This window comes from Heloderma suspectum, chromosome 1 (assembly GCF_057233095.1).
Source record: "Heloderma suspectum isolate Gila_16-S chromosome 1, 16-S_ref, whole genome shotgun sequence".
NCBI lineage: Eukaryota > Metazoa > Chordata > Lepidosauria > Squamata > Helodermatidae > Heloderma > Heloderma suspectum.
In genome coordinates this window covers 214242345-214266902 of record NC_139458.1, presented here as the reverse complement: position 1 = coordinate 214266902, position 24558 = coordinate 214242345, and the positions used below count along the sequence as shown (strand labels likewise).

Below are 24558 nucleotides of genomic sequence, written 5' to 3'. Positions count from 1 at the left end.
CAAAGAAATAAGTGGTCGTTCCTTCCCTTTCCCACTTCCCAGTCACAGAGAGATACTTTAATAATAATAAAAAATGAAATAAAACAAGTTCTCCCAGCATACTCCATAATGAGTGCAACCAGCTATACAGTCTCGCCAGGTTGCTAATGCATAGAGTTCTCCCGTCCCCTTCTTGCTCCCTTATTTGTTCACATATGAAGATAAAGTAGCAGTATTCAGATTTAACAAGCATTAAAACAAAATTATGGTAACAGAGGATCTCCTTTCCTTGTTGGCCATATGTTCACTGTAACCCTCCCTTGTTGCAGAAACCCCTGAGTGAGGTGAGTCAAGAAACAAGCCTCTCACAAAACCCCCAAATGTCTGTGTGCTTTATTTCTTTGGACTATTCCAGTCTCTTGTGAAATGGAAATCATTATTTATTTACTTATTTAAAATTATTGTTAGGCCGCCCTTAAGGGTAGAACCCCCTCCTTTATTGTGTAGAAAATATGTGCTCTGTGGCTGCAAACCTATGCCTGTTTAGACAGAAAAAATTCTAAAACATGCATAGGGTTGCACCCTGATGCTGCAATCCTGTACATACACCTCAGAGTGATTCCCATTGACCTCAGGTGAGCTTAAGTTTTGAGGATTGCACTATAAGTTGTATAGTATTTTTTTTTAATTAAATTGTTCTAGGAATTACTGGATAGGGATAGATAAGAGCTCATTGTTTGTCTGTGGTAATGCAACCTTGCAAATAAATTCACTGAAGTTACTAGCTCACAGAAACTTTTACTTGCATGCCTACTGGTCTGCATTTACCTATATAAGTAAATAATTTCTGGCCCAAAAGGAAAAGAGGAAAAAGCACCTTTTGGAAATGGTTGCACCTCCATGTTTAATCATCTGTGGAGATACTTTCTCATGACAAGTAACCTAGCAAGTGACTGTTTATGCTGGTATACTAAGTTGCAATATTTGGCTTCCCAGTTTAGATCACTTGACTGCATCGCTGAAGGATGTGAGTTCGAATATCAAATGTAGCCAGCGGAAGCCCACCCAGCTGTAAAAAGGACACCTGGTCCACATACATAGTGAAGTCAAAAGAGGTCAAATGTGCACGGCGCACTCTGTAGCGTTGCAATTCCCATACTAGCCCAATGAGCCTTGCACTGTAATCCTGTCCCCACTTACCTGCAAGGAAGCCCAATTGAACTCAGTGGGACTAACTTTTAAGTAGACATGTCTAGGATTGCTGTAAAAACTCTCTGGTATTATAGGTCACTATTGTGATTGCTTGTACTTTGCAAACAAGCATTTTTTAAAGATGCTGCAGCAGCCCCGAAGGATGCTGATTTGAAAGGCTCCTGAGCTGAGATTCTGTACGGCTGCATCAGAGTGTAGATTAAACTGAGTGGCAGCAAGACCCTACTGTGCAGACCAAATACTTCTCCTTTCGTTTATCCTGCAAGTTTAGGACACCCAGAGAACAGTAGTAGTTAATTTTATATTTTTATTACTCATTTTCCAACTTCCTTCTTTTAAAACTAACAAAAGAAAGAAACCTGAGCAAGCAAACACAATTGCTATAAAATTCTGGTGGTTTCTCTCTGTGGAAGGGGTGTCGCTGTTCTTGGATTTCTTTCTTTAAAACAAATCTTTCTATCCTGCCTTTCCAGTATGCAAGTCCTCAATATGGCTTATTATCAAAATTAAAATCACAATAATAAATACAACTTAATGAAACCATATGAAAATAAAACAAAACTGCAGTGCAGATTTAGACTAACACAATGATCAAAATACAAAATCTGCATGCAGCTCTGGTATGCACTTCTTAAATACCTTTAAGTTAAGGGAATTGTCTTCCTTTCTCTGCCTTGCAGGATCCTGACATTTTCAAAACTTGTTTGACTAATGCAGCCTTTCACCTACCCCCCCCCCGCCTTTTTAAATGCTTTGAGAAACATCTATAATTCAGCCTTCTAACAAGTTTGGCAGTACCCCCAGAGGATGACAGAAATCACATGTCAGGCTGCCAGCATAAGCCTAAACATCTTGAGAGGAAGAAGAAAGGGAGCCACAGGGTATGAAATGGTGAATGTGAAGGCAGAGGCTTTGGCACAGCCATTGCGTCGTGGAGCTTACTGTGGTGTTGCTGGCATCCACTGTTTCAACTCACATTCTTTATACTGAACTTAGGGTTAAAGGGGGAGGCTCCCTCATTTGTTTTAATTTGACCTTCAGGTGCACCTGAAATTTCCGTGGATACTGGGACATGCTGTTTGGGCCCCTTTCCCCCCGCCCCTCACCTTGCCACAGACAATAGATCCTTTCAAATTACAAAGGAGGAGCTGGCTTTGCGCTATCTCTTGTCAAATTCCAAAAAGCGGAGGGAGTTGAGTTTCACATATAGAATACTTTGGTTCCCGTGTTAGCCTGTTTTCTAGAGGAAAATGCATCTGATTCGACAGAAGGCCATAACGTAATATGAAGTGCTTAGAAGAGATTCCTGAAGGTGGTGTATAGAACAAATAGCAAGTAGATACTGCAAGTAGATAGTGCAGGTGAGTAAACCTATGTTTAATCAATCTACTTTTAATTTCTCTTTTAAAAACGTGTTATAACCTGTCTAAAGCTTACTGTATAACTAAATTATGATTGAAGAGCAGTGTAAAATTATCTGTAATAATTATCTGTAATTGGCTGCATTCTCATTACAAGGACAAGCCACAGCGCACCTCTGACTTGCGTGCTTCCCCTCTCCTCGCCTTCTCTGGCGCAGCTATGAGGAGGCAATCAGAACCTTTAGCTTCCATAATAGATTAACCGCAGTTTAGTGTTATGTCCAAATCTTAACTATGGATTATTAAAACAAGCCAGCTTCATAACCCATGGTTTGAAGCTGGGTTCTTTTTGAAAATCGTAGTTAAGGTTAGTCACAGCTTGTCCCAGTTCAGATGTCAGAACAAGCTGTGGTTAATCTAAAACTTCTGAGGTCATCCTCAGGTGCGCCAGAGGCCACATACAAGCCCAAATTTCACTGCGGCTCATCCTTGTGATGTTAAACCATGGTTTAGCATTACATTCAAACAAGGCAAGGTAAGAAAGCTTTAATGTGCTTTAGCCTCCATTTTGTTTATATCATCATAGGCTTCTATTTAGGCTGACCAGAGTTGAAACTGAATCAGAGTGCTCCAAGATAACATAGGGCTCTTGTCTTGCCTTTGCCATCTTGCCTTTGTTTCAACTTCAGATATTGGGGTGTACAAGCAGCAGTATGATCAGAGGTGAATGAAGTTTAGTATTCACTCCAATTACATAGCAACAATGGGAAAGTCCGTACCAGGGCAAGAAAGGGTGATTGATCATCAGGTTGCTGACTGAAGTTTCCTTATCTGAAAAAGTTGTTGCTTTATCCTTAAGAAGACCCTTAAAAAGCAAAAACTGCACTCCTGTTGCTGTTAGTGTTTGGCCCTGACTGCACACCCCTTACCAACAGGTGGGAGATTGGATGGGTTCCCTGGCTAAGGCTTACACTGCTGAAGTGCCAGGGAGCCCGAAAGAGAGCTGGCTGAGTGGTGGCTCCATGGGTGGAGGAGTCAGGAGGGAGGTTGGAGGCTGCCATGGCCCCACTGGCAGGGCAATGGGGATGCAGCTTGGTTTTCTACAGCAGGGGTGTTGAACCTCTTTCAGCTTGAAGGCCGAGTTCATTTTCGGAGAAGCTCCCAGGGACCGCATTCCTGTGGTGGATGGGGCTGAAGGCAAAAGGGTGGGGCCAAATGGGTGAATCAAAATACCATAAATACCAGCATATTTTAGCTTAAAGTTCTTATTGCCAGTATCTGAGCTTTAGGAGGGGGATTCTACCTTTTGGAACAGGAAAAACCATCCAAAACCCGGGAAACCACCCAATGATCATTGGTCATAGGGAAATGGGGTGGGACCAGGGGAAGGGGCGTGGTCTTCTGGGGAACCCCAGAGGGCTGGATTTGGCCCACAGGCCTGAAGTTCAGCAAAGTTCAGCTTTGTAGGCTCCAGGTGACTTGTGAGAGGTGGGAAACCTCTCTAGCATCCACCTTCCTGTGCCATCTTTAAGAGAGGGAGGAAGGGAAGCTGCTTAGGTGGAAACAACCCTTCTTTCTTACTTCAGGCAGCAGAGCCGAGACACAGCAAGAGGAGGAGTACCTGGGTACTACTGAACCCACTGTATACCTGAGGCATAGGCGAAGAGGATGGGGGCACACAGGACAAGAGTGGATCCCTCCAGCCAAATAGGCAGAAAACACTGCTACAGGGTACAAGCCCCAACAATGTATAAGCATGGTGTCTTCAGTCCTTTTAAAACAGTTGGAGTTAAGACCATGATCTAAATATTGTAAGAAGACACCAAGCCCAGTAAAGCCATCAATCTTTGCTCCGATATCTTGGACTTGGTGCACAATTGTGAGCAAACTGACAATTTGCACAATACTTTAAACTACTAAAGTTGGCTTAGCATATAGTAGTGCCATGCATTTAGGTGCCATACATTTCTTATCTCATTTTGTCCTTGCAACTGTTCTTTTGTGAGGTAGGTGAAGGTGCAACATAATGACTTGCTCCAAGACTAACAAGAAAGCTTTATAGTAGTGCAATGAAATTTTGAAGCTCAGCCTCTCATATCCAGACCCATCAGTTGCACCGCAGTGCTATAGGACAGATGGGCAGTGGTGTTGCTGGAAATATTAATGTTCTCTTTATTAAATCTTTGTGTCTTATTGTTTTCATTCCCGAGGCTGCCAGTAGGTCAAGGGAAGTCCTATGTAGGCCTTGGCTGTACACCACCACCTCTTCTCATGATGTTCCACACACTTCCCCAATTCTTCCACTTCTTCCTTTGCTCAGCTCTACATACATCACACTATTCTGTCTTGTATGGCCACTGATCCCAGTTCCAGTCTTGGAAAAGTGGCAGAATGTGTGGTAGGCCACCACAATCCATGCTGCTGCTTCTACTGGGCCTAGCAAAACATCAGCTCTATGGCTGACGTGGTTGCTTAGCATCCACTGGCAGGACAAGTCCTCAGGTCTAACCCTAATCAGCTATACATAAATAGGAGCCCCGTGCTGATGTTCAGCCTGTACATGCAAGGATTAAATGTGCAGTGGGGGTGCACATGGAAGCCCGGCCCCAACATTCCCGGCGCTCAGCTCCTCTAAAGACAGTTGCATGTTTAGCACTAAGGAAGGTCTGAAGATGGTTTGTAAGAGCTTTCAACTGAATACACTTACACACCTCCCCGTGTTTGGGAACCCTACCTTATCAAAAGTGCAAAGGTCTTTGGAGGAGCCTGCATGCCTGGGGACATGGGGGTGGGGATGACATGCACACCCCTCCCTACACTGTTATAGCCCTCACATGTGTATGCAGACACCTCCATAAGGCTATTGTCAAGCCTGTTTCCAAATCCAACACTCCCATGATGTAAAAAGGAGTTAACAAGCGAGCCGGTATTTTTGAAGAGACCTGTTCCTTAACAAACGTTATCTTCACGGAAATAATTCAGATCGTGAATGGACGGTTGAAATTACAGCCTCTGTGTTGACTTATAAAGAGCCTTATCATCAATATGATGATAATGATTAACATGCTGATTTACAAGGGGGTCACAAGATATTTGTACGCATGCACTGTCTTCCCAGTGGTAATAGCACCTTGGTATGTAAGCTTTTTTGCCTCTTTAGCTTCAATTATTAACTCTAGCCTGCAACCCCACACAATATAGTGCAGCCTCATTAAAATTAAAGAGGGTAAATGCACGCTTAACCCCTGTTTATTAAACTACATTTGCCTTTTCTGGGAGATATGTACCTCAAGGTTAGATGCCCTGAAGTGAAATCATCTATGAGCTAACAAAACAGTGTCAATCTAAGAACCGAAGATTTGTGGAACTGAATATTCTAGCTGTTATAGATGTTTTATTCTACTTATTTCTGCCTGCCTATTTATCTTTTGATGGCAGGCCTTGGATTGGTTACCTTTCTGGGGTATTTTTAAAGCTCTGTATTTTTAAACTGGTCCTGTGAGAGAGAGAGAGAGAGAGAGAGAGAGAGAGAGAGTCAGTCTGTTGGTAGCTGAAGCATTAGTTCAGTGGACAGGGTAATTTGGGTTAAAAAGCTCAGTCATTAAATTACTGAGTAGCTTTGTGCCTAGTTACTTCTCTCTTGGCTTCACATTGCCCTATTTCTGAGAAAAGTTGTCAAACAAAGGCCAGGTCAAACATGATGGAATCCATGTACTTCACTGGAAGTTCTTCTGTGTGGTGGTGTCTCCAGGCAGTGGCCTAAGATCTGAAAGCTGATCACCACATCCATTGCATCTCCTTCTTTCTACAGGGAGTATGACTTTTCAGAGCTGTGCTCATCCCTGGTGGCTGTTGGTGCTGGTGTGGAGTCTTTCCAGGGAATTGGGCTGATTTGTGTGCTTCAGAGTGACTGTCAAGCAATATGGTGCCCATGTGGAGCTGTCACAACATGGAAACATTTCCCTGCCTGTGGCAGCTATACAATTTTGATTGGCCATGTGATTCTTAAAATAATGATTGTAGCATTTAACATATTCTAAACATATCGCTGTGGTTGATTATGATGAGGAAAAGTGGTGGGTTAGTAAGCTTATTTAAGATACATTTCTGCCCAAAGTTATGCTTCTGATTTCAGTAGAACCTGTGCAAGAATAACACCGAACATGATTACACTCATATTCAGAAAATATAGGCACAATCTTTTCTTGCCGTCACTGTTTTTTCCCCAGAAGTTCTCACCATGTATTGATTTAGCTCTCTAGTTGTACTCTGATTATATTAGGCGTATGCCTAATAGATTGCGAAAATTCAGAGATAATGTTCTTTGCATAGTACAGCTTTCAGTGAGACTTCCTCAAGGCCTTTCTAAAGTGGCTATTTGTTCTGATTTTTCCAGTGCACTATATTTGAAAATAGCAGTTCTAGGTGTGTTTCTGAGCAGTATATAGTACCTCTGCCTTGCAGGAGTAAAGATTGCATTATAGTAACTAGGAGGCAAGTATATTATAGTAACTAGGAGGCAAATAAATCCCACATTATACTTGAGAGCTAAAGTACAGAATTCTGCAAAACAGGTTTAATAAAAGTCACAACATCCTATTAAAATGTTTTCCCATGTAAAACATATATTAAATACGGTATTGCTGATTATTATATATCTATAAAACTAGAACTGTTTGACAGTTTCACCCTAAGCGTGCTTTCTCAAAAGTAAGTCCCATTTGGCTCAATGGGGTGTACTCCTTAGTACATGTGTTTAGGGACTGCATCTTACAGTTATCAACTTTAAGCTTTAATAATGTGGAAGCATTTTAATGTATTTATTTCATATATTTCTTTTCCTCTTTTCCATGTAAAACATTTCCAGAAAGTAATAAAGTTCACATTTGCCATTTTAGAAATACACATAGGTGAAATTACGAATGTAGAAGTCTCATCAACAACAGGTTTGTTTAAAAACAACAACCAGAAACACATCAGTTGCTAGACACGTTCTGACTTGCTAGTCATCTTCACTAATCCAAGTAGAACACATCATCCATCTTCCAGGATCAAACAGTTGCTGTCAAAATGCCTCCAGATTCTCTCTCCTTGAATTTTAAACAACACCCATTAAACACATTGGGCAGTATCTGGTACTTCCCCTGTGCTAGCAGGAATGACTGCTAGCACAACAGGAAAGTAGCACTTGCTAGTTCAACCATAATCTACTACTTCCAGAATGGGACAAATCAGCGTAGGTGGTGGAAGGGAGTTCCACTGATTTGTCCCATTCCAGAAGTGGTAGTTTTAGGTAGTTTCTTGGGTTGTGCTAGCAAGCACTACTCTCCCATTGCATTAGCAGTCATTCCTGCTAGCCCAATGTGTTTAGCGCTGGCAGATCCCATCAGCTGGACTATTTCGAATCTTCCCAGTGCATTCCAGTGTTTTATTTTGTCCTCATCTGCGACACTGTAAATGGTGATGCATGCAGTTAGTGGCCCTGTGCCCACGCACTTGCTTGCAAGGCCAAGAGGCACCTGTTGCATTTATCTTCAGGTACCAGCAAGCAGCCCCTAGCTAGAGGCAATTGGCTACAATCATACAAGTGCTAAAAACCTATTCTGTCCACTGGTCAGAATTTTCATAAACTGCTTGGCAACCAGTCCCTCCCCCACTGACTGTAAAAGTGTTACCCTACCCATTCACCTCTGCTGCCACTTATCTTTCCTCCTGCTGCCAATCTTCCTTTCCCAATGAAGCCAGACCTTGCAAAACCTTCAATGCTGCATTCTTAATAAAGTATGCAAAAGTGATGTTTATGCAAATCTGTGCTGCTATTATTATTATTATTATTATTAAAGCCTATTGGCAGTACACTAAGCCTGAATGTAAACAATGTAGTGCAGGACATTACTTTTCTTGATGTGTAGTTCTGGTACCCTTGGTTCAGGCCTTGACTTCTCTGTTTATATTAATCCACAAGCGTATGTCCCAGCACTAACATATCTGCTGTTGCTTGTTTGCTCATTTTTGTTGAACATCATTTCCCCTTAACCAGTTTAGACTTTTGACCCTCATTGCCAAAATTAATTAAGGAAGAGTTTTTTAAAAACTGCTCACAGTCCTGACTGGAACAGTCTGTTATAACGGTAGCAGAGTCCTGGCCTTGAATCACACCTTTGCGTAGTGACCGTTATGAATTGTTTAAGGTCCAGTGTAAGGGACTCTTCCTATAGCAGGACACAATAAGAGCATCACCTTTCCCTACAACACAAACAGATGTCCGATCTGCACAGCTAGCAATAACATTTCTGCTTCCTGCTGCCACAGATGTTCTTACAAGAATGAACGCTTTTCAGCATTTCCATTCCGTGGCAGCCACCCAAGCGATTCCCATGAACTTCCTTTCCTGCCTACATTTTTTCCATTTCACATCTGTGCAGTAGTTTAGGCTGTAGCCTGCAGAAATACATTTAGTATAATTGAGGTAAACATTCAAATGGAATTCGTGTTTCCAGGTTTTGCTTTGAGGTTTATCATTATCACATTGGTTACCGGACTCTCAAAATATTGGGTATGGTAGCATATAGCTTGAAACAAAAATAATGCTAGCTCTGAATATTTGAGGGTGGACATAGAAATCTGACACCTTTAAGCAAACATTAAAATATTGCTTTCCATGTACTGGGGCCATTGCATGTCCCTTATTGATAGATATAGATATTCGTATAGATATAGATATACAGATACAGATGGACCGTATCTTATCTCACAGTATAGTTCTGCTTGAGCTCATTCTGTTATTTTGAATAAAGTTTGGTGGGCAGATGATGTCTACGTTTTTATGATAATACTAAAACTGTTCATCTGGGTTAGCAATCTATAATAGTTCAACACTGAATGCTGTGAGCTACTGCTTAATTGACCGAACTTGGGAAAACATTAGATCAACTGAAACATCTTCCAGCTTGTGTTGAATAATGTGCACATTGATCCAGCTAAGAGGACAAGTCCTTCTAGTCTTTAGCCAACCTCCTTTGATGTTTCACATACCTTGACAATATGTGCCTTAATGAATCCTAAAATGGCCCTATATGTTTTTCTGTATCCTTATGCCTGCAAGACCTTTGTAGTCCCTGGGATTAGCAGCTTAATCCAGTGTCCAGTGTGCAACAGACAAAGAGTATTGGATCGGGTGTAAGACTTCTGTGAGAATCCCCTTGCTACACTACTGAGAGCCAACTATGTCCACTGTCATTTTCTTCAGTATTTTCTTTTCTGTTCCATTCAGTTGTGGAACTGAATAAACATACTTCTATCCATATAATTAAGTCAAAATATTGTAGCCATTCTTAAGGGAAGAATATCCTCAAATGTGTGAAAAGCCAACTATAGAAAAGAGTATATTTGAGCTAAAGAGTTGACCACACATTTGAAGTGAAAGGATGAACTAAGATAGCTTTTTTTAATGTCTCAGGTATTTTATCTAAACGTACTTGTCTTCGGACAGGAGTAAGATTACCTCTTTGTGTTCTGTTATCTCATTGCCATAGGTAGGCTTTTTCTGATTAAGGGTGTGATCCTATGTGTGTTTAGACAGGAAAATGTCCTACATGCTGGCTGGGGAATGCTTGGAGTTGTAGGATTTTTTTCCTGCCTAAACATGCATAGGATGACACCCTAACATAGCATTTTTGAATTTGAATTCACTATATGGTTTGACTTCCTCCCACCCACCCACATGCATCTCAACACTGTTTAGGATCTTCATGAGTTACTTCAATCAATTCTACATACTTGTTTCTGTTTGTTGATGGAACGCATGAATATCCTGTCATTTTTGTTGAGGATTCCTCATGATTTTGTCTTCTTCTGTTGTCTTGCAGGTTATTGAAGGGAAGCTGGCCCCTTTTCTTGGAAAGGTAATCAAATTTGCCACCTCCCATGTCTACAGCTGCAGCCTTTGTAGTCAAAAGGGATTCGTCTGCGAGATCTGCAATAACGGCGAGATCCTGTACCCCTTTGAGGACAGTTCTACAAGCAGGTGAAGAACTGTGATTCATGTGCTTGTATGCATCTGTTTACCTGTATAGTTGCATCGGAAAACATAACATGGCTGGCCCAATCTTGGGCAAGAGACCACCCCAGTTTCCCTCTTCTCTACATACAGCCCTCTTTTGAGGGACAAACCAGATGTGGTGTTAGATGTATCTTTGCACCCGTGAGGGATTTCCTCCCAATCCACATAGCAGCTTCAACTGAGCCAATTTCATCAGGACTGCAGTAGGGGAGGAAAGGGTTACCCCCCCCCCCCAAATAATGATCACACACACACCCCATGCCGTGACTGCTATTTGGATTTTAAAGTGCATATTATGTGCAAAATCATATTTCATAACTTCTCCAGTTTGGCCCTGAATCACCAAGAACCATTTCTTGACTAAGCCGCTATTTTGTCTAGCTAGGGAAGAGTTATGATTCCTCCAGATATTTTGCTTTGTGATTCCTTCCATGGAAATGGTCTTCCAGTAGTTAAAGTTTAACTGCCTCTTATATTAATTTTGGCTACATTTCTGCAAACTATGCTCACATATGAAGATATTTACATACATCATGTGAAATTTGCTGTGTGCAATCCTGTCTTTGAGGCCCCCTTCCCACATTGTGAGTGAAGAGTGTACGCTGTGTCTGCAGCCATTGTGTTTATGTCTACCACATGTGTGTACACGAGAGATTGCAGTCAGTCACAGCTCCCTGCCATATATAAATGGCTAGACATATGTAGTCAGGACAAACACAATGGTGTACGTAACACACAAAGAGGCCTTAAGAAAAAACTTGTGAACTGTGGTGCTTTCAAAATCTTACCATTAAAATGCCTTAAGATAAATATTTTACCTGGCATTGTGGATTGTACGTGTAAGTCTGATACTTTGGGGGCCTTGGGCAATCTTGACCCCACACATTACAAGGACACTTAGCTTCCTAAGGGGTAGTCTCTAGGCTCTCTCTCCCCCCCTTTTGGCCCCCTATACAAATGGTATGTCTAAGATCTACTCATGGCTGAGCTAGTACATATGGTGTGGCTGAGCCAGTACATGTGGTAGGCCTCAGGTCTGCACATTTAGCTTCTGGGGGTTAATATCCAGGCTATCTCTTCCCCTCTTGGCCTCCTGTACATAATGGCAGGCATAAGGTCTGATTATGGGATTGAGGAAGAGCAGCATCTGATACTACATCAACACGTAAGTAGTAGTGCATTGGCAATTGCTAGGCAGCAAATGAGCCCCTGCACACTGGGCCCATGGCATTATATGAGGGAAATGAAGGAGCTGACAAAGCCACACGTAAGGGCTGTATATTCGACTGTGTATCATGTGGTTACTTGCTTGTGTGAACGAGCCTTTGCAAATAAACACCACAGACTAAATGTTCATATCACCTCAGACACAATGTCTTTCAGTGGATTGTCAGTGGTGAGTCCTCAAGTGTGGAATAATCAACGTTTTGTACATGCATGGTGTTTTATTGGTAATCAGGGAGATGTCCAGGATTATTTTATTAGCGTACTTTGTTGAGAGTTGTTTTTCAACACAGCTGGAAGAAAATTTCTTTGCTGGTATAGCCAAGGCCTACCTTCCTTGAGATTTCTGACTGACATATCTTTTAGAGCTATTATTCACCCAGCCTTTTCCTGAGTTTGTTCCAGTTTTTTTGTTTTGTTTTAATGTGAAGTCAAAGGCCTGAACATAGATTAAATGAGGTGTGCAGCACAACTATGTAAATATTACATAAGGAAGCAAAGAAAGCATAGAAAAACAGTAGCTTCTATAAAGGAAAGTTGTGAATGGAGAAGCGTAAGAACCAGGATTGAGGGTAAAACTGTCAAAGAGACAGGCTAAAGGAGAGACTGATGAGGATAACAAAAGGGGCAAAATAATTGATATAAGAGAGCTTCTCAGTGGTGGTTCCATCAGGGCAAGACTCTGAGGCAGAAATCCAGAACCCCACTCAGCAGAATGAGCAGGAGGGCCTCCAAACACAAGAGGGCTGGCTTTCCACATTTATATAATACACATTCCTTCTATGGGGTGGGGGCTCTAAGACCATTGACTGGGTTCAGATGGCACACTGCAGTTCATCATGGGCTATTTAACCCAAATGAGCTGCAGTGCCTGTGGGCACCAGTTTGCATGTGCAACCCCCACTTGGGGGTTGTTGTGTCATGCAAACCCAGCAAGCGTGGGTTATGTGAGGGTTAAACAACCTTCATATAACCCTAAAACAGACCAAGGTTGTTTAACCCTTGGATAACCCACGCTTCCTGGATTTGCATCACCCAACAACTCCCAAGTGGGGCTTGCATATTTAAAATGGCAGCCACACACACCCTGCATGTGCCGCAGCCTCAGTGTGGGTTAAATAACCCATAGTGGGCTGTTGTGTCATGCAAACAGCCCCACTGAGTGAAGATTTCAATATTACCTAACTGCACTACTGCTTACCAGTCATGTGTACATGTAGTTTGTCTGCAGAACATTTGATTAGTTACCCTGGGTGTTTCCTGAGGATTTACAGGCTAAACACCCCAGAGTCTTCTGAAACCTTAAACGTTTTCAGAGAACTTATAGTACATCTCAAATCAGTGATATCTGAACAGAATAACTTCTTTTGGTATTTGCAGTGTCAGCCAATAACATATAGTTCTATACATACGCGACGCAAGCAGTGTTTACTAATATTGATATAATTATGTTATTTACAAAATAATGGTTAATATTGATGTACCCAACAGAATAGTAGTTTGGTAATATCATTAATTATATTGATCAATTGCCTTCAAAAATAAACAAATTGCAAATTAATTGGAATATTACCAATTATATTGATAGTTCATTTCTTTTTTAAATAGCCTTCCCAACTAAGGTTGCCACAGGGCAATATGATGAATTTCCGTGTGTTAAAGGAATCAGTGGATGTAAACTAGCACTGACTTGTCTTTTAATGCCAAGACAGGTCATACTAGCCTTGTTCATGCAGATTTGTACATTTCATACTGGAGTCGAGTATAAGCCTGTTTTTTCCCATTACATCTGGGGGGGCAGGGGGAATTTCCTGGCATGAATCATGTGCGCCCCACCACAGAATAACTAACAAAAGCGTCTCCTCAAAAGTCAGCATATTAACAGGATTTCTGTTACCTCCTGTATCTGAGGCAGGATGCTTGTGTCCTCCTTGTGGGCTCCCCGTAGACATTTTCTTGGCCACTGTGCACTGGGCTAGATAGGCCTTTGGTCTTATCCATCCATTCTTACGTTCTGCTAGCAGGATCTCATTAACTTATTTTGGGAATAACTTCTGAAACATTCAGTGCCATTTATCTGGCTTTCAGATGTCCTGTTCTCATATTATTCTGTGCCTAGCCTTATGCATAGTCATTTGTACTCTGAGCTCTTGCTACTATGGCAGAGTTACAATAAGGGGCAGTATCCAGTACTTCAGCTGTGCCTCTACTAATTCCATTGCACCCACAGGACTCACTGGTAGCACAACAGGAAATACCAGTTCAAAAAGTAACCCCAGAAAGGAGTGGAAATGCTTGTTTATGAATCGGGACAGGTCACCAGAGTTCCCTTCTGTGAACTCCACTGACCTGCCCCACTCCAGAAATGAGCATTTCCGTTCTTTCTGGGTGCTTGAGGAACTGCTAGCTTCTCGTTGCATTAGCGTTGAGTCCTGCTAGCCTACAGGCAGCATAGGATGCTGCCCAAGGTGGAGCAGATTCTAGCCCTGGTGCCTGGTTTTGTATATCCACTTTTGAACAGGTAGGAACTTATACTGGTTCCATATCCAGGTATTTTGTAGTTTTCTGAAAAGGACTGTCACTCTGGGGAGCCAACACCAATGCAAAAACTCCAGCTATTAATCTTTAATCTGCCACACAAGAATATTTACTGTTTTTGCTACTACAATAGACTACCACAGCTTGATGCAAACACAAGCACTGCTGTTAAATGCCAGAGGTGTAGCTATGTTAGTCTGTTGTAATAGCCAAAGCAGTGGCAGCTTAAAGATTAACAAACTGAGTTTTTGCATTGGTATTGGTTCCCCAAAAGGATTGAAAAGGAAAAGATTTCTTCAACCAAACATGTTCCCTGTGGGACAAGCTAGACTTTGTCACAGCTAAGTAGTTTTCATTAATATTTTTTATTTTTCCTGTGTGGGAGAAGGATGGGCTCATTAAATCTGAAATGTTAAGCAGATCCCACTTAAACATCCACATTTACAGTTCTGTAAATGTTTCGGGTCCATTACAAAATTTATTTTCTAAGAATTTGCCCCCGAATCAAGATGAGAATAAATGTTAACGCGTTTGCCTTGTGGTGAACTTACTGTTCCCTATTTGTTTTGTTTCTGTTCACATTCCTGTATTCAGTTACACTAAACGTAGAGGAATGGGACTCTGCTTGTGTTTAAATGAGTGCAAAACTGGACTCTTAATTGGCCTTTAGCCTCCATTTTAAAAAGTATAATAAAAATAACAAGCCAGCAACAAAGTGCTGATAAAAAGTTGTTCGTGCAAGTCCCATTCACGGCATTCTTGAATCAATGCATATTTTTGTACCACGTAGCCTGATGAAGAATTCTGGAGAACTTGAAAACTTGCACAGTTTTGTGGCATTTTTGGTTAGTCCTCATAAAGGTGTGGCTCATCTGTGGCTTTTAGAAATTAAAGTGTATTGTGCCTTAGGTGGCCAGATGCAAAAGAGGATAGGGCTCTTGCTCCTTTAATAGTTGTGTAGAAGAGGGAATTTCAACAGGTGTAGATTGTTATGCATCTGCCCACCCTATTTGTGTTTTGGCTTGTGTATCTTGTTACTTGTGCCAATGCCTTGAACTTTCTGCTTGCCATATAAGGAGTCCAGCTAGGGGCAGGGCTTGCTGTTAGAGAAGTCAAAGTGATGAGTCTCAGGTGGCCTTGGTCAGACATGCCAGAGTATCTGCACTGGAGTTTTACCACCCTGGTTGTCAGCGAGGACCATTGCTGTTGGAGAAGTGGCTTTCCTATGGATCCATTTCCAGATGCAATTTCTCAAGGGCTGTCTATTTCTGAGACAGATAAATCTCAGAGCAGGAGGACACCCCTCCTAAAAGAGTTGGAGTTTCCAGTTGCACTGGCCTGTTTGCTCAGCGTTCATTTTTTGTCAGTCCTTGAGCAAACAGAGCAAATACCTGGATAATGCACTCATCTGGCTTTGAATACACATATATTACATACCCTTTTCTTACTAATCAGCGTGACACATTCCTTTGTTGGCCAAATGGTTCCAAAACAAACACAATCATTTCACTTAATTAGCAGGGCTTTGTGGGCTGTGCTTGGCAGGCTCCTTACATCCTGTCCAACAATACACAACCCCCAAGTTTGCTGTCTTAACACTGTTGTAGAATGCTCAATGCTCACAAATTCTTTGGTTTGGTTTCGTATTTTTTAGTTGAAGTACTCCCCTCCTTTGAATTTCCTGGGTGTTAGGCCTTTCAATAGTTTGGTGTGGAAATAGAAGGCTAAAAATAAAAGGAATAGTAAAATACCACTTGAAGTGGGGTTATTACAGTGAATGGGTCTTCTGATTTTTATCATCTATATTAGGCTAACCCAAAAGAGACAAATGACAAATGCAAGCCTGCGGGAAATAGTCTTAGTAAAGCCTAACCCCCACACCTCCCCAATTCCAGAGGTAGAGTGTCAGGTGGTAGTTAACTCAGTGGTGTGAGAGAACAGCACTCTGCACATGTTTCAAGGTAACACATTGCAATTTTGGACAGCTTTCCAGGCTGAGCCCTGCCACTGACATCTGCTTCAGATTTTACAGCAAAGACTTTTTACAGGCAGTCCTTCCTTGACAATGTAGATGTAGCTAAATGTTTAGTCATTCCAGTCTGTGCTGCCTGTCCATGTTGGGAAACTTTTGGTTGCTGGGTTCTTGGTGATCTGGTTTCTCCTATTAACTACTGCAACGGGACATAAGGCACCGGTGGGGGGGGTGTCTTGAACTCCTGGCAGCCAGGCTCCAAAGCCTTACCCTCCTGCACCAACAAGGGCACCCATCTGCTGAAGGAATTCCAAGCTGAAATGTGTTATCCAGAAGTGCCACCTATATAGATTAGAAGGCCCATCAGCTGATTCCACACCAACTCAGGTGACGCAGGAAGTCAGTGCTGCCCCACTTGGCCATATAAAGAAAGCCTCAGCACCGGTGCCTGCTTTTGAAACAGAACAATTTTACTGCCAGGGAGAATACCCTGCCAGACTGAGCTCCCACTCTTCACCTTCCTACACAGTCGTTTCTACAGCTGGACCTTGACTATTTGCTTGCCTGGACTACAGTGTTTATCCATTGGCCTACTAGCTGCCACTTTGGGAGCTTGACTGTTACCTGTTGTAGACCTTGCCGCTTGCCTCTGGCCTCCACCTTGCTCTCTCCTACTTTGGTGGCCTGATGTGATTGCCAGTTGAGTTGCTGATCCCTAGCAAACCCTGTTGTGTGGACCTTATACCTGAAGCCTCCATTCAGCATGGAGGGTTCCCTTGCACTGCTGCCCTGGCATTTTAGTCCCTGTGTGAATACGTACGTCTGTGCACATGCAAACTCTTTGCACAAGAATTAACCCCCACATGCTCTTGCAAGCAATGGGCATAGGGAAATGCATCTTTCAAGGTTAATAGTTCAAAAACCCTTTTCTTGTACACTCATGGCATAATTTGCAGTCGTGCAAATTTGCATGTGTCTGACAGACCCGGAACTGTGGGGATCTTTACAGAGGTGGGGCATGCATGCAGCAGACCGTGCTCTGTATGTCAGCAAAATGGGATAAATTAGAGTAGTGCCTTAACCTGTTGATCTTTTTCAGGGTGAGGACGCTGCAGGATTGGATCATGGTACCCGCAAGGCTCTAGACTGGCCAATTTAAAGATACCCTCATGGGTTATCTGGCTGGGGTCGTGACTTGGTAGTTAGGAAGGTATTTGCATTTATCTGGAGTTCCCATGCGGGCAGTGTTTAAAAATCTAATCAGTGTGCGCGGGGGGAGGGGACAGGTCAATTGGGTGATACTTACTTCCCCACTGCCATCCAGGAGTCTCTCATTCCTGGCAGTCTTTCGGCAGTTCCTGGCCTCCTCCTGCTCTTGCAGCCTTTTCTGGACCACAATAGATACTTGATCCAAAGCGCTAGAGTGATGTCAACAAAAAATATAAGATACAAACTACATGTATACATATAGCCATAATGGCTGAGCTTCTCTGTAGCATTTTTAGAAAGGGATTTAATGTCCAGTGTTGCAGGGCATGCATTAAAGCATGATAACCTGTGATTCAGGTTCTCTTGTGGCTTCCAGATAGGAATGCTGGGAGGCGGGAAGCTGGTCAGCGCTGGGACAGACTGGCAAGGAGAAATTGGTGCTATACCTATCAGTTGCCAGCGCCTCCCTGGAGAGAGCCCTCCCATCTCCCCTGCTGTCCTACAGGAGCCTACTCCCAATTCATTTAAAATGTGGAGACCTTCACTTAGAGATTCAGTGATGCTTCATGCACTGGCACCATCCGAGTAACCTGAGCAATACTCCTCACAGTTGCTGCTGAGTTGCACCCCTACAGCAGCTGCGGCCATGAGAAGCCAAAGCCGCCTGTGGGACTGCCACAGGCAAAACTGAGTACATGAATGAGTCTGTAGCTGCTTGTTTTAAAGCCTTGTCTTATGTCCTCTTCAAAGCAATGAATGTCTTCTCCTCAGTGCTACTGTATTTGTGCTCAAAAGGAACTGAGAAGAGAAGGATAAAGGCTTCTTAATAATGAGACTGCTTTGGAAAGGAGTATCGTAACAGATGAGTCCCAGGAACACCTTCTTTCTCAGCACAGGTGCTTCTCTTTCTCCTCAGATGTTAGAGCAGTGGCCCATGCAGCTTCAAGGTGTATTCTTGGCAAGATAGGGTGGGCTAACAAGAAGTGGACATTTGATTCTTGGGTTGAAATTCTGAGTGGTTCTGCAGCCACAGTAAGAATGCTCACCTTCGTGATTCTCTGTGGAAGTCCTGTTATAAAGTAGACTGCATCTGGAACAATCTTCAGCTTTAAGTTCATCGCAAGTTCAGGTTCCTCTCCTTGCTTGCCATTGTACTATAGTAAATTCTGCAACACCAAATTAACAAACTGCTTAAGTGGCATATTCTCCTCCCCACTTATAGTTGCTACTTCGTTTGCCAGGGCTGGGGAGACTGAAGATTACCTCACACAATAAGAACATAAGCAGAGACCTGCTGGATCAGACCAAATGCCTATCTGATCCAGCATTCAGTTCCAACAGTAGTCAACCAGTTGCCAATGGGAAGCCCACAAGCAGGACATGAGGGCAATAGCAGCATCCTCCTTGTTGTGTTCCCCAGCAACGGGTAAGCAGAGGCATGGTGCTATAATATATAGTCACTATGGCTAGGGTCCATCGATAGCCTTATCCTCCCTGAATTTGTCTTAAATTCCATTTAAAGCCATCCCAGTTGGTGGCTATCGCTACATCTTGTGAATTCCATAGTTTAACTGTGCACTGTGTGGAAAAATATTTCCTTTTATCAGTCCTTACTCTCCCAGAATTCAGTTTCATTGAGTGACTCTATGCATTTTCTCCACACCCTGCATAATTTTATACACCCGTCATGTTCCCCCACCCCCATTCCTTACTCCCCTTTTTTCTAAACTAGAAAGCCCGAGCATTGTAACGTTTCCTTGTAGGGGAGCTGCTCCAGCCCTTGATAATTTTAGTTGCACCTTTTCCAACTCTACAATAAACTGTACCCACTGTTCCAAGTGTGGTCACACCATAGATTTGTATAAAGGCATTATGCTATTGGCAGTTTTATTTTCAGTTCTTTTCCTGATCATCCACAACATGGATTGGCTTTTTTCACAGCAACCACAAAGTGGGTTGACTATCTCATCAAACTGTCCACCACAACACCAAGATCCCTTTCCTGATCAGTCACTGCCAGCTCAGTCTCCATCAGCATAGATGTGAAGTTGGGATTTTTTTACCCCAAAATGCCTCACTTCATGATTGCTTACATTTGCCATTTTAATGCCTATTCCCCCAGTTGGAAAATATGGCATTCCCTGAACAAGGTCACTCTGCAATGAATCAGTCTGTAATGTGCCACTAATGAAGGCTGCAGTCCAATGCATATTTGGAACAAGTCCCAATAAACTCAGTCAGAGTTATTTCTGAATAAATGTTCATAGAAGGATACAGCTGCTATACACTATAATACATCTACTCTTCTGGACTAACTAACTTTGTTTACAATATAAGTGCTCTGCATATCTTTAAGAGTTAATTTGGAGGTGAGAAAATTCTTGGACCTGAAGTGTGTGATAATTGCAAATGGAATGTTCTGAGATCCTGAACAATGGACGTTGGTCAGCTTTTAAGTGAAGCCTATGAAAAGTATAGCTCATACCTGTTCTTCCCAGTAGCATTGGTTACAATCATCCCTTCCCTCTCCTCCTTTTATCAATGAATAAGCTGATTATTGATGAAACGGGGTTGTTTTTCCTGCTGCTTTGCGAATTGTTTGAATGATGTATTTGCTCTTAATTTTTAAATCATTCATCTTCTCTTCCCCCCTCCCTGCCCCCTGATTTAGTGCATCTGGGTAGCAATGGCAGGTGTGCTTCACTCTTCCATAATCCTACCGGCGTCCCATTTCAGCAGAGATTCCTGATAAGCTTTTACATTCTCCAGTTGACTGAGAAGAGTGATCAAAAGAGGGAAAGGGAGAGGCCATGAATGAACGCAAAATGACACTCTCATCAATCATTAGTCCCCAGCAATTCTTGAGGAATTGTAAATCACTAACGAAAGGGGAATTAGCTTGATAAAGTCAGCATTAGTGTCAGATGTGGATGATTTAAAATTTTAAAGTCACAACTGTTTTCTTTGGCTGTCATCTAGGCTCTCACTTGGTTGCCTGCCTGTGTCCCAACCCAGTAAAGAATGGATAACATGCTTAAGTTAAGCTTGGAAAAACTACAAGAGATTTCAAGATTAAGCAAATGCGAAAAGCTGCAATCCTGCGTGCAGTTAGGTTGCTTAAATCCCACTGACTTCAGTGACTTCATGCAGGATTGCAACTAACTGCCCGGCCAAACTGTCAGCATATTATACAGATGAACGTAGTCATTTTTCTCTCTCCCTTCCCATAGGGACTCAACAGTGTCTGCGCATCTTCCACATATGCGTTCCTCTCTCTGGCTGGCTTTTAGGGGTTGGGATCAAGTTGTCATAGGGGTGCTTTGAGTTTGGAGGTGCATTTAAGTTACAGCTTTATTCTCATCTGATTTTGTACTCACAGATGTGAGAGCTGTGGTGCCGTCTTCCATTCGGAATGCAAGGTGAAGGCAGTACCATGCCCCAGGTGCGTGCGGCAGGAGCTTCAGATGAAGCAGAAGTCTTTCTGGAGAAGACTCAACATGGACGAGAGCCTGGAAGAGGCCTGCAACATGTTTGAACTGTCCTATCAGAACACATGACTCACAGGAAAAAGCTGGCAACCTGTAGAGATCCCTTCCCTACCGTAAAATGAATGCTTACAAGGCAACATTGCACTGCCAGGCAGAAACCTTTACTGCAAAAAGATTGGCTGATACTCACTTTTCAGTTATTGAATAGCCCCAGCTATTCAAGATCGAAGGCTAAATTGTAGTCATGAAGTCTAAGTGAACCAGCTGGTCTCAAGCCAAATGTAGTCTACTTGAAATATTTCTGATTTTCTTTGCATTTATTGTCAGAAATTTCTTATTTGTGTGTATTTATTCAGCTTTCAAGTGATTTTGTTGTTGTTGCAGAAATAGCAAGGGTGGCACTGCTATTTAAAACTCACAGACAAGGTGCCTATGAATTGGTATTTGTGGGGTTTTCACAGCTTAGAAAGATGTTTTAGTGAACAGCATTTAAGAATACTTTCCTCCCCCACTACCAAAAAGTCAACTCAGTTATAGATCCACATTCAGATGACAATTTAATGTAAAGTGATCCTTGCACTTTATATAAGCTAAGTGCTAAATGCTGCTTATGTCTTGCATTACTATCCCTGACTACTGGAGAAGCAGCTCTCATGTACGACATTTGCAGCTTTACACCTGAACAACATTCCAATGTCCCAATAAGTCAATAATTTAAATTCCTGTTATTTTCTCACATGTAGCACTCTAAAACTCCCAAATTGATGCAGTTTAATGTGAAATAATGTACATTGCTTTGCTGTTACTTAGTGGTAGAAGAAGACATTTCTTTTTCTAAGAAACTTTCTGCTATCTTCATACATAATGATGAAATGGTGAACTACATCCTGTTGAGGATTTCATAGGGCTGGAGTCTGTTTCGTTTAGCTTCTACTTGATGCGTACATTATACAGAGGCTCAGAATAGCCGGCTGAGCAGCTTTGGGGAACAAATGCTTCAGTGCAACAAGGGAGAATCACATCCTACATACATGTAACTATAAACTAGGACTGCTTGAGCAGTTTCCAATTCTGGTTTATGAAGCACATGCTTGGCACTCAGTATGTGGTGACTGTAGGTCATATGTGGATGCTCACCTGACAATATTTCAAATCCCCCCTATTTGAAATATCTAGCTTGAGAAGCTAACATAACTTATGCTAATAGTGGGGGAGGGGGAGAAAGTGAGAGAGAGACCTGGTTTGCACTTAACAAGAAATCACTGTGGGTGAATTTCCCTGTGGGGCTTCTCGTTGTGGCAGTGGCCACCATTTTGAGTATTCAGAGCACATGGTGGGAGCACATCGTAGCTTCTCCTTATATGTGAACCTGGCAAGGGTGGGCTGCTGGGGAGGTTGACAAGCCACCTGCAACCCTAAAACAGCCCATAGGTTCTGGGTGGCCTGTCGACCACCCCAACAACCCATCCTTGCTGGGTTCACACATAATGAGAAGCTACACACACACACACACACCCTGAATATTCAAAAACAGCAACCGCTACTGCAACGAGAAGCCCCATGGGGGAATTCACCCACAGTGGCTTCTTGTTATGTGTGAACTAGGCTAGAGAAAGACACACCTGAAAACAATGGGTTGGATCCAGAGTTAGTAATTCTTAGAGTAAATTCACTGAAATCAATGAGACTTAAGTTAGCCATGACCATCTCAAGTCCCATTGATTTCAGTCATACTCTAAGTCTGCATCCAATCCAATATACTGTTGTTATATCCATCATGGGAGAAGGAAGTAGAAACTATTTGTATAAGTAAATGGTAAACTCCATATTGTTTGGCTGTGACACAGTCAACAGCTCTGAAGTCAACTTGTACATGGAAGCGTGACTGTTGATGCCAGTTTAACAATGCAGTTGCTGCTAATTTCAGCTGATGATAACTCAAGAGCATGATGCCTTTATAATGTTGCTTTCTTGCATTTTGCTCTGTTATTTTAAACCCTTGCAAAGGCTACCCAAATTTCACAAGCAAAGTGTCATATATTGACCTATTACAGTGTAATTACACCTGTGATTTGTTGGATACTAGTCTGTCATTGATGGGAATTTATGCTGGATGTTTCCTGTCCACATGGCAGAGAGCAGAATTTTATTTGTCACTTGTATTTGTAGCATGATATAATATGACATATCTCTTATCCTTTGAAACTTGGAATAGATCTGCAGCAGCCTCAATCACATGTATTGCAATGGCAAAATAGAGCATTGCATTGAGTTATGCATGAGAACTTAACATAAAGACACAACACAGACCTGCTTTTTTTGAAATTCCCACTTTGCTGGCAAGAAACTGTTTCTTTCCAATAGGAAGAACTGTCTTGATTCTATAGCAAAATGTTTTCCAGGCTTTAGACCATTTCAGTTGTGTCTGCATGAGGAAAAGAGAACACATCTTACTGAGTTTATTGGGTTACATGGTTGAGCCTCTACTGACTTTCACAACTAAAAGAGAAAAGTATTATGCCAAATTATTAGTTGATAATAATGGGCATCTGGTTTAGGAAAGGTCTTGGCCAACGTGTTAAGGAAAACCTTTTTTTAGTACCTTCACGCCTCTCAAAAATCTGCCCATCACATGTCGAAATGGAGGGGCTTTGAGCCAATTAGAGGCTCCCTCACCATTAAGTAGGTAATTCTGAAGCAAATGTCAACCCCTATAAACTGCAGGAACAACAACATACATTGCATATCGGGCAGAATTTTTCATATCTTAGATTTATCTGTTGATTATTTTATGATTACTGTTTGATGTAGTGCTTTGCCTTTTCATTTAAAAATTTCAATATCAGCCAGCTATGCTGGCTGTGAGATTATGGGAGTTGGAGTCCAACACATCTAGAAGGCACTAAGTTGGGGGAAGGTTAAATTAAATCTTGGCACACTGTGGCCTGGTTTGCACTAGGGATGCACGAAAGTCACTTACCTGGTCTCGCAGCTTGCTTCGCGGTGGGGGGGAGGCGCTTCGCTGCTCCCCCCGAAGTTCAGGCCGGGGGGGGGAGGCTTCCCGCCTCGCCCGGCCGAAATTCAGGCTGGGGGGGGAGGCTTCCCGCCTCTCCCGGCCGAAATTCAGGCCGGGGAGAAGTGCCCCATCTCCCCGGCCGCGAACTTCAAAAGAAAAAAAAAACAATGCCCCTGTGATAGGCTACGTAACGATTAACGTAGCCTATCACGGCTAGATCTGCAAAGTCAGCCATGATAGGCTACGTTAATCGTCACGTAGCCTATCACGGGTGACTTTGAAAAAAAAAAAGCGCGTACGCAAATGGCGGCCCCCATAGGGAGCCGCCATTCGAGTTCCTTATTTGGTCCCTGTAGTCTACGTAAAGATTTATGTAGACTACGGCGAAAATAAGGGCAACGCTATTTGCGTTGTCCTTATTTTCGCCGTAGTCTACGTAAATCTTTACGTAGACTACAGGGACCAAATAAGGAACGCGAATGGCGGCTCCCTATGGG

The 24558-nt window shown here is 42.5% G+C and overlaps 1 protein-coding gene across 2 annotated transcripts in view; it reads left to right on the top strand.

The window, feature by feature from the left end:
* The window catches only part of PLEKHM3 (pleckstrin homology domain containing M3), a 107344-nt gene extending 83066 nt beyond the window's left edge, over window positions 1-24278 (top strand). For both annotated transcript variants that reach the window (XM_084818879.1, XM_084818870.1), the window contains 2 exons: window positions 10421-10578; window positions 20937-24278. In XM_084818879.1, the coding sequence (XP_084675005.1) occupies window positions 10421-10578; window positions 20937-21114 (336 nt within the window). In that variant the 3' untranslated portion in view covers window positions 21115-24278. The remainder of the gene's footprint in view (window positions 1-10420; window positions 10579-20936) is intronic.
* Window positions 24279-24558: the final 280 nt, after the last annotated feature.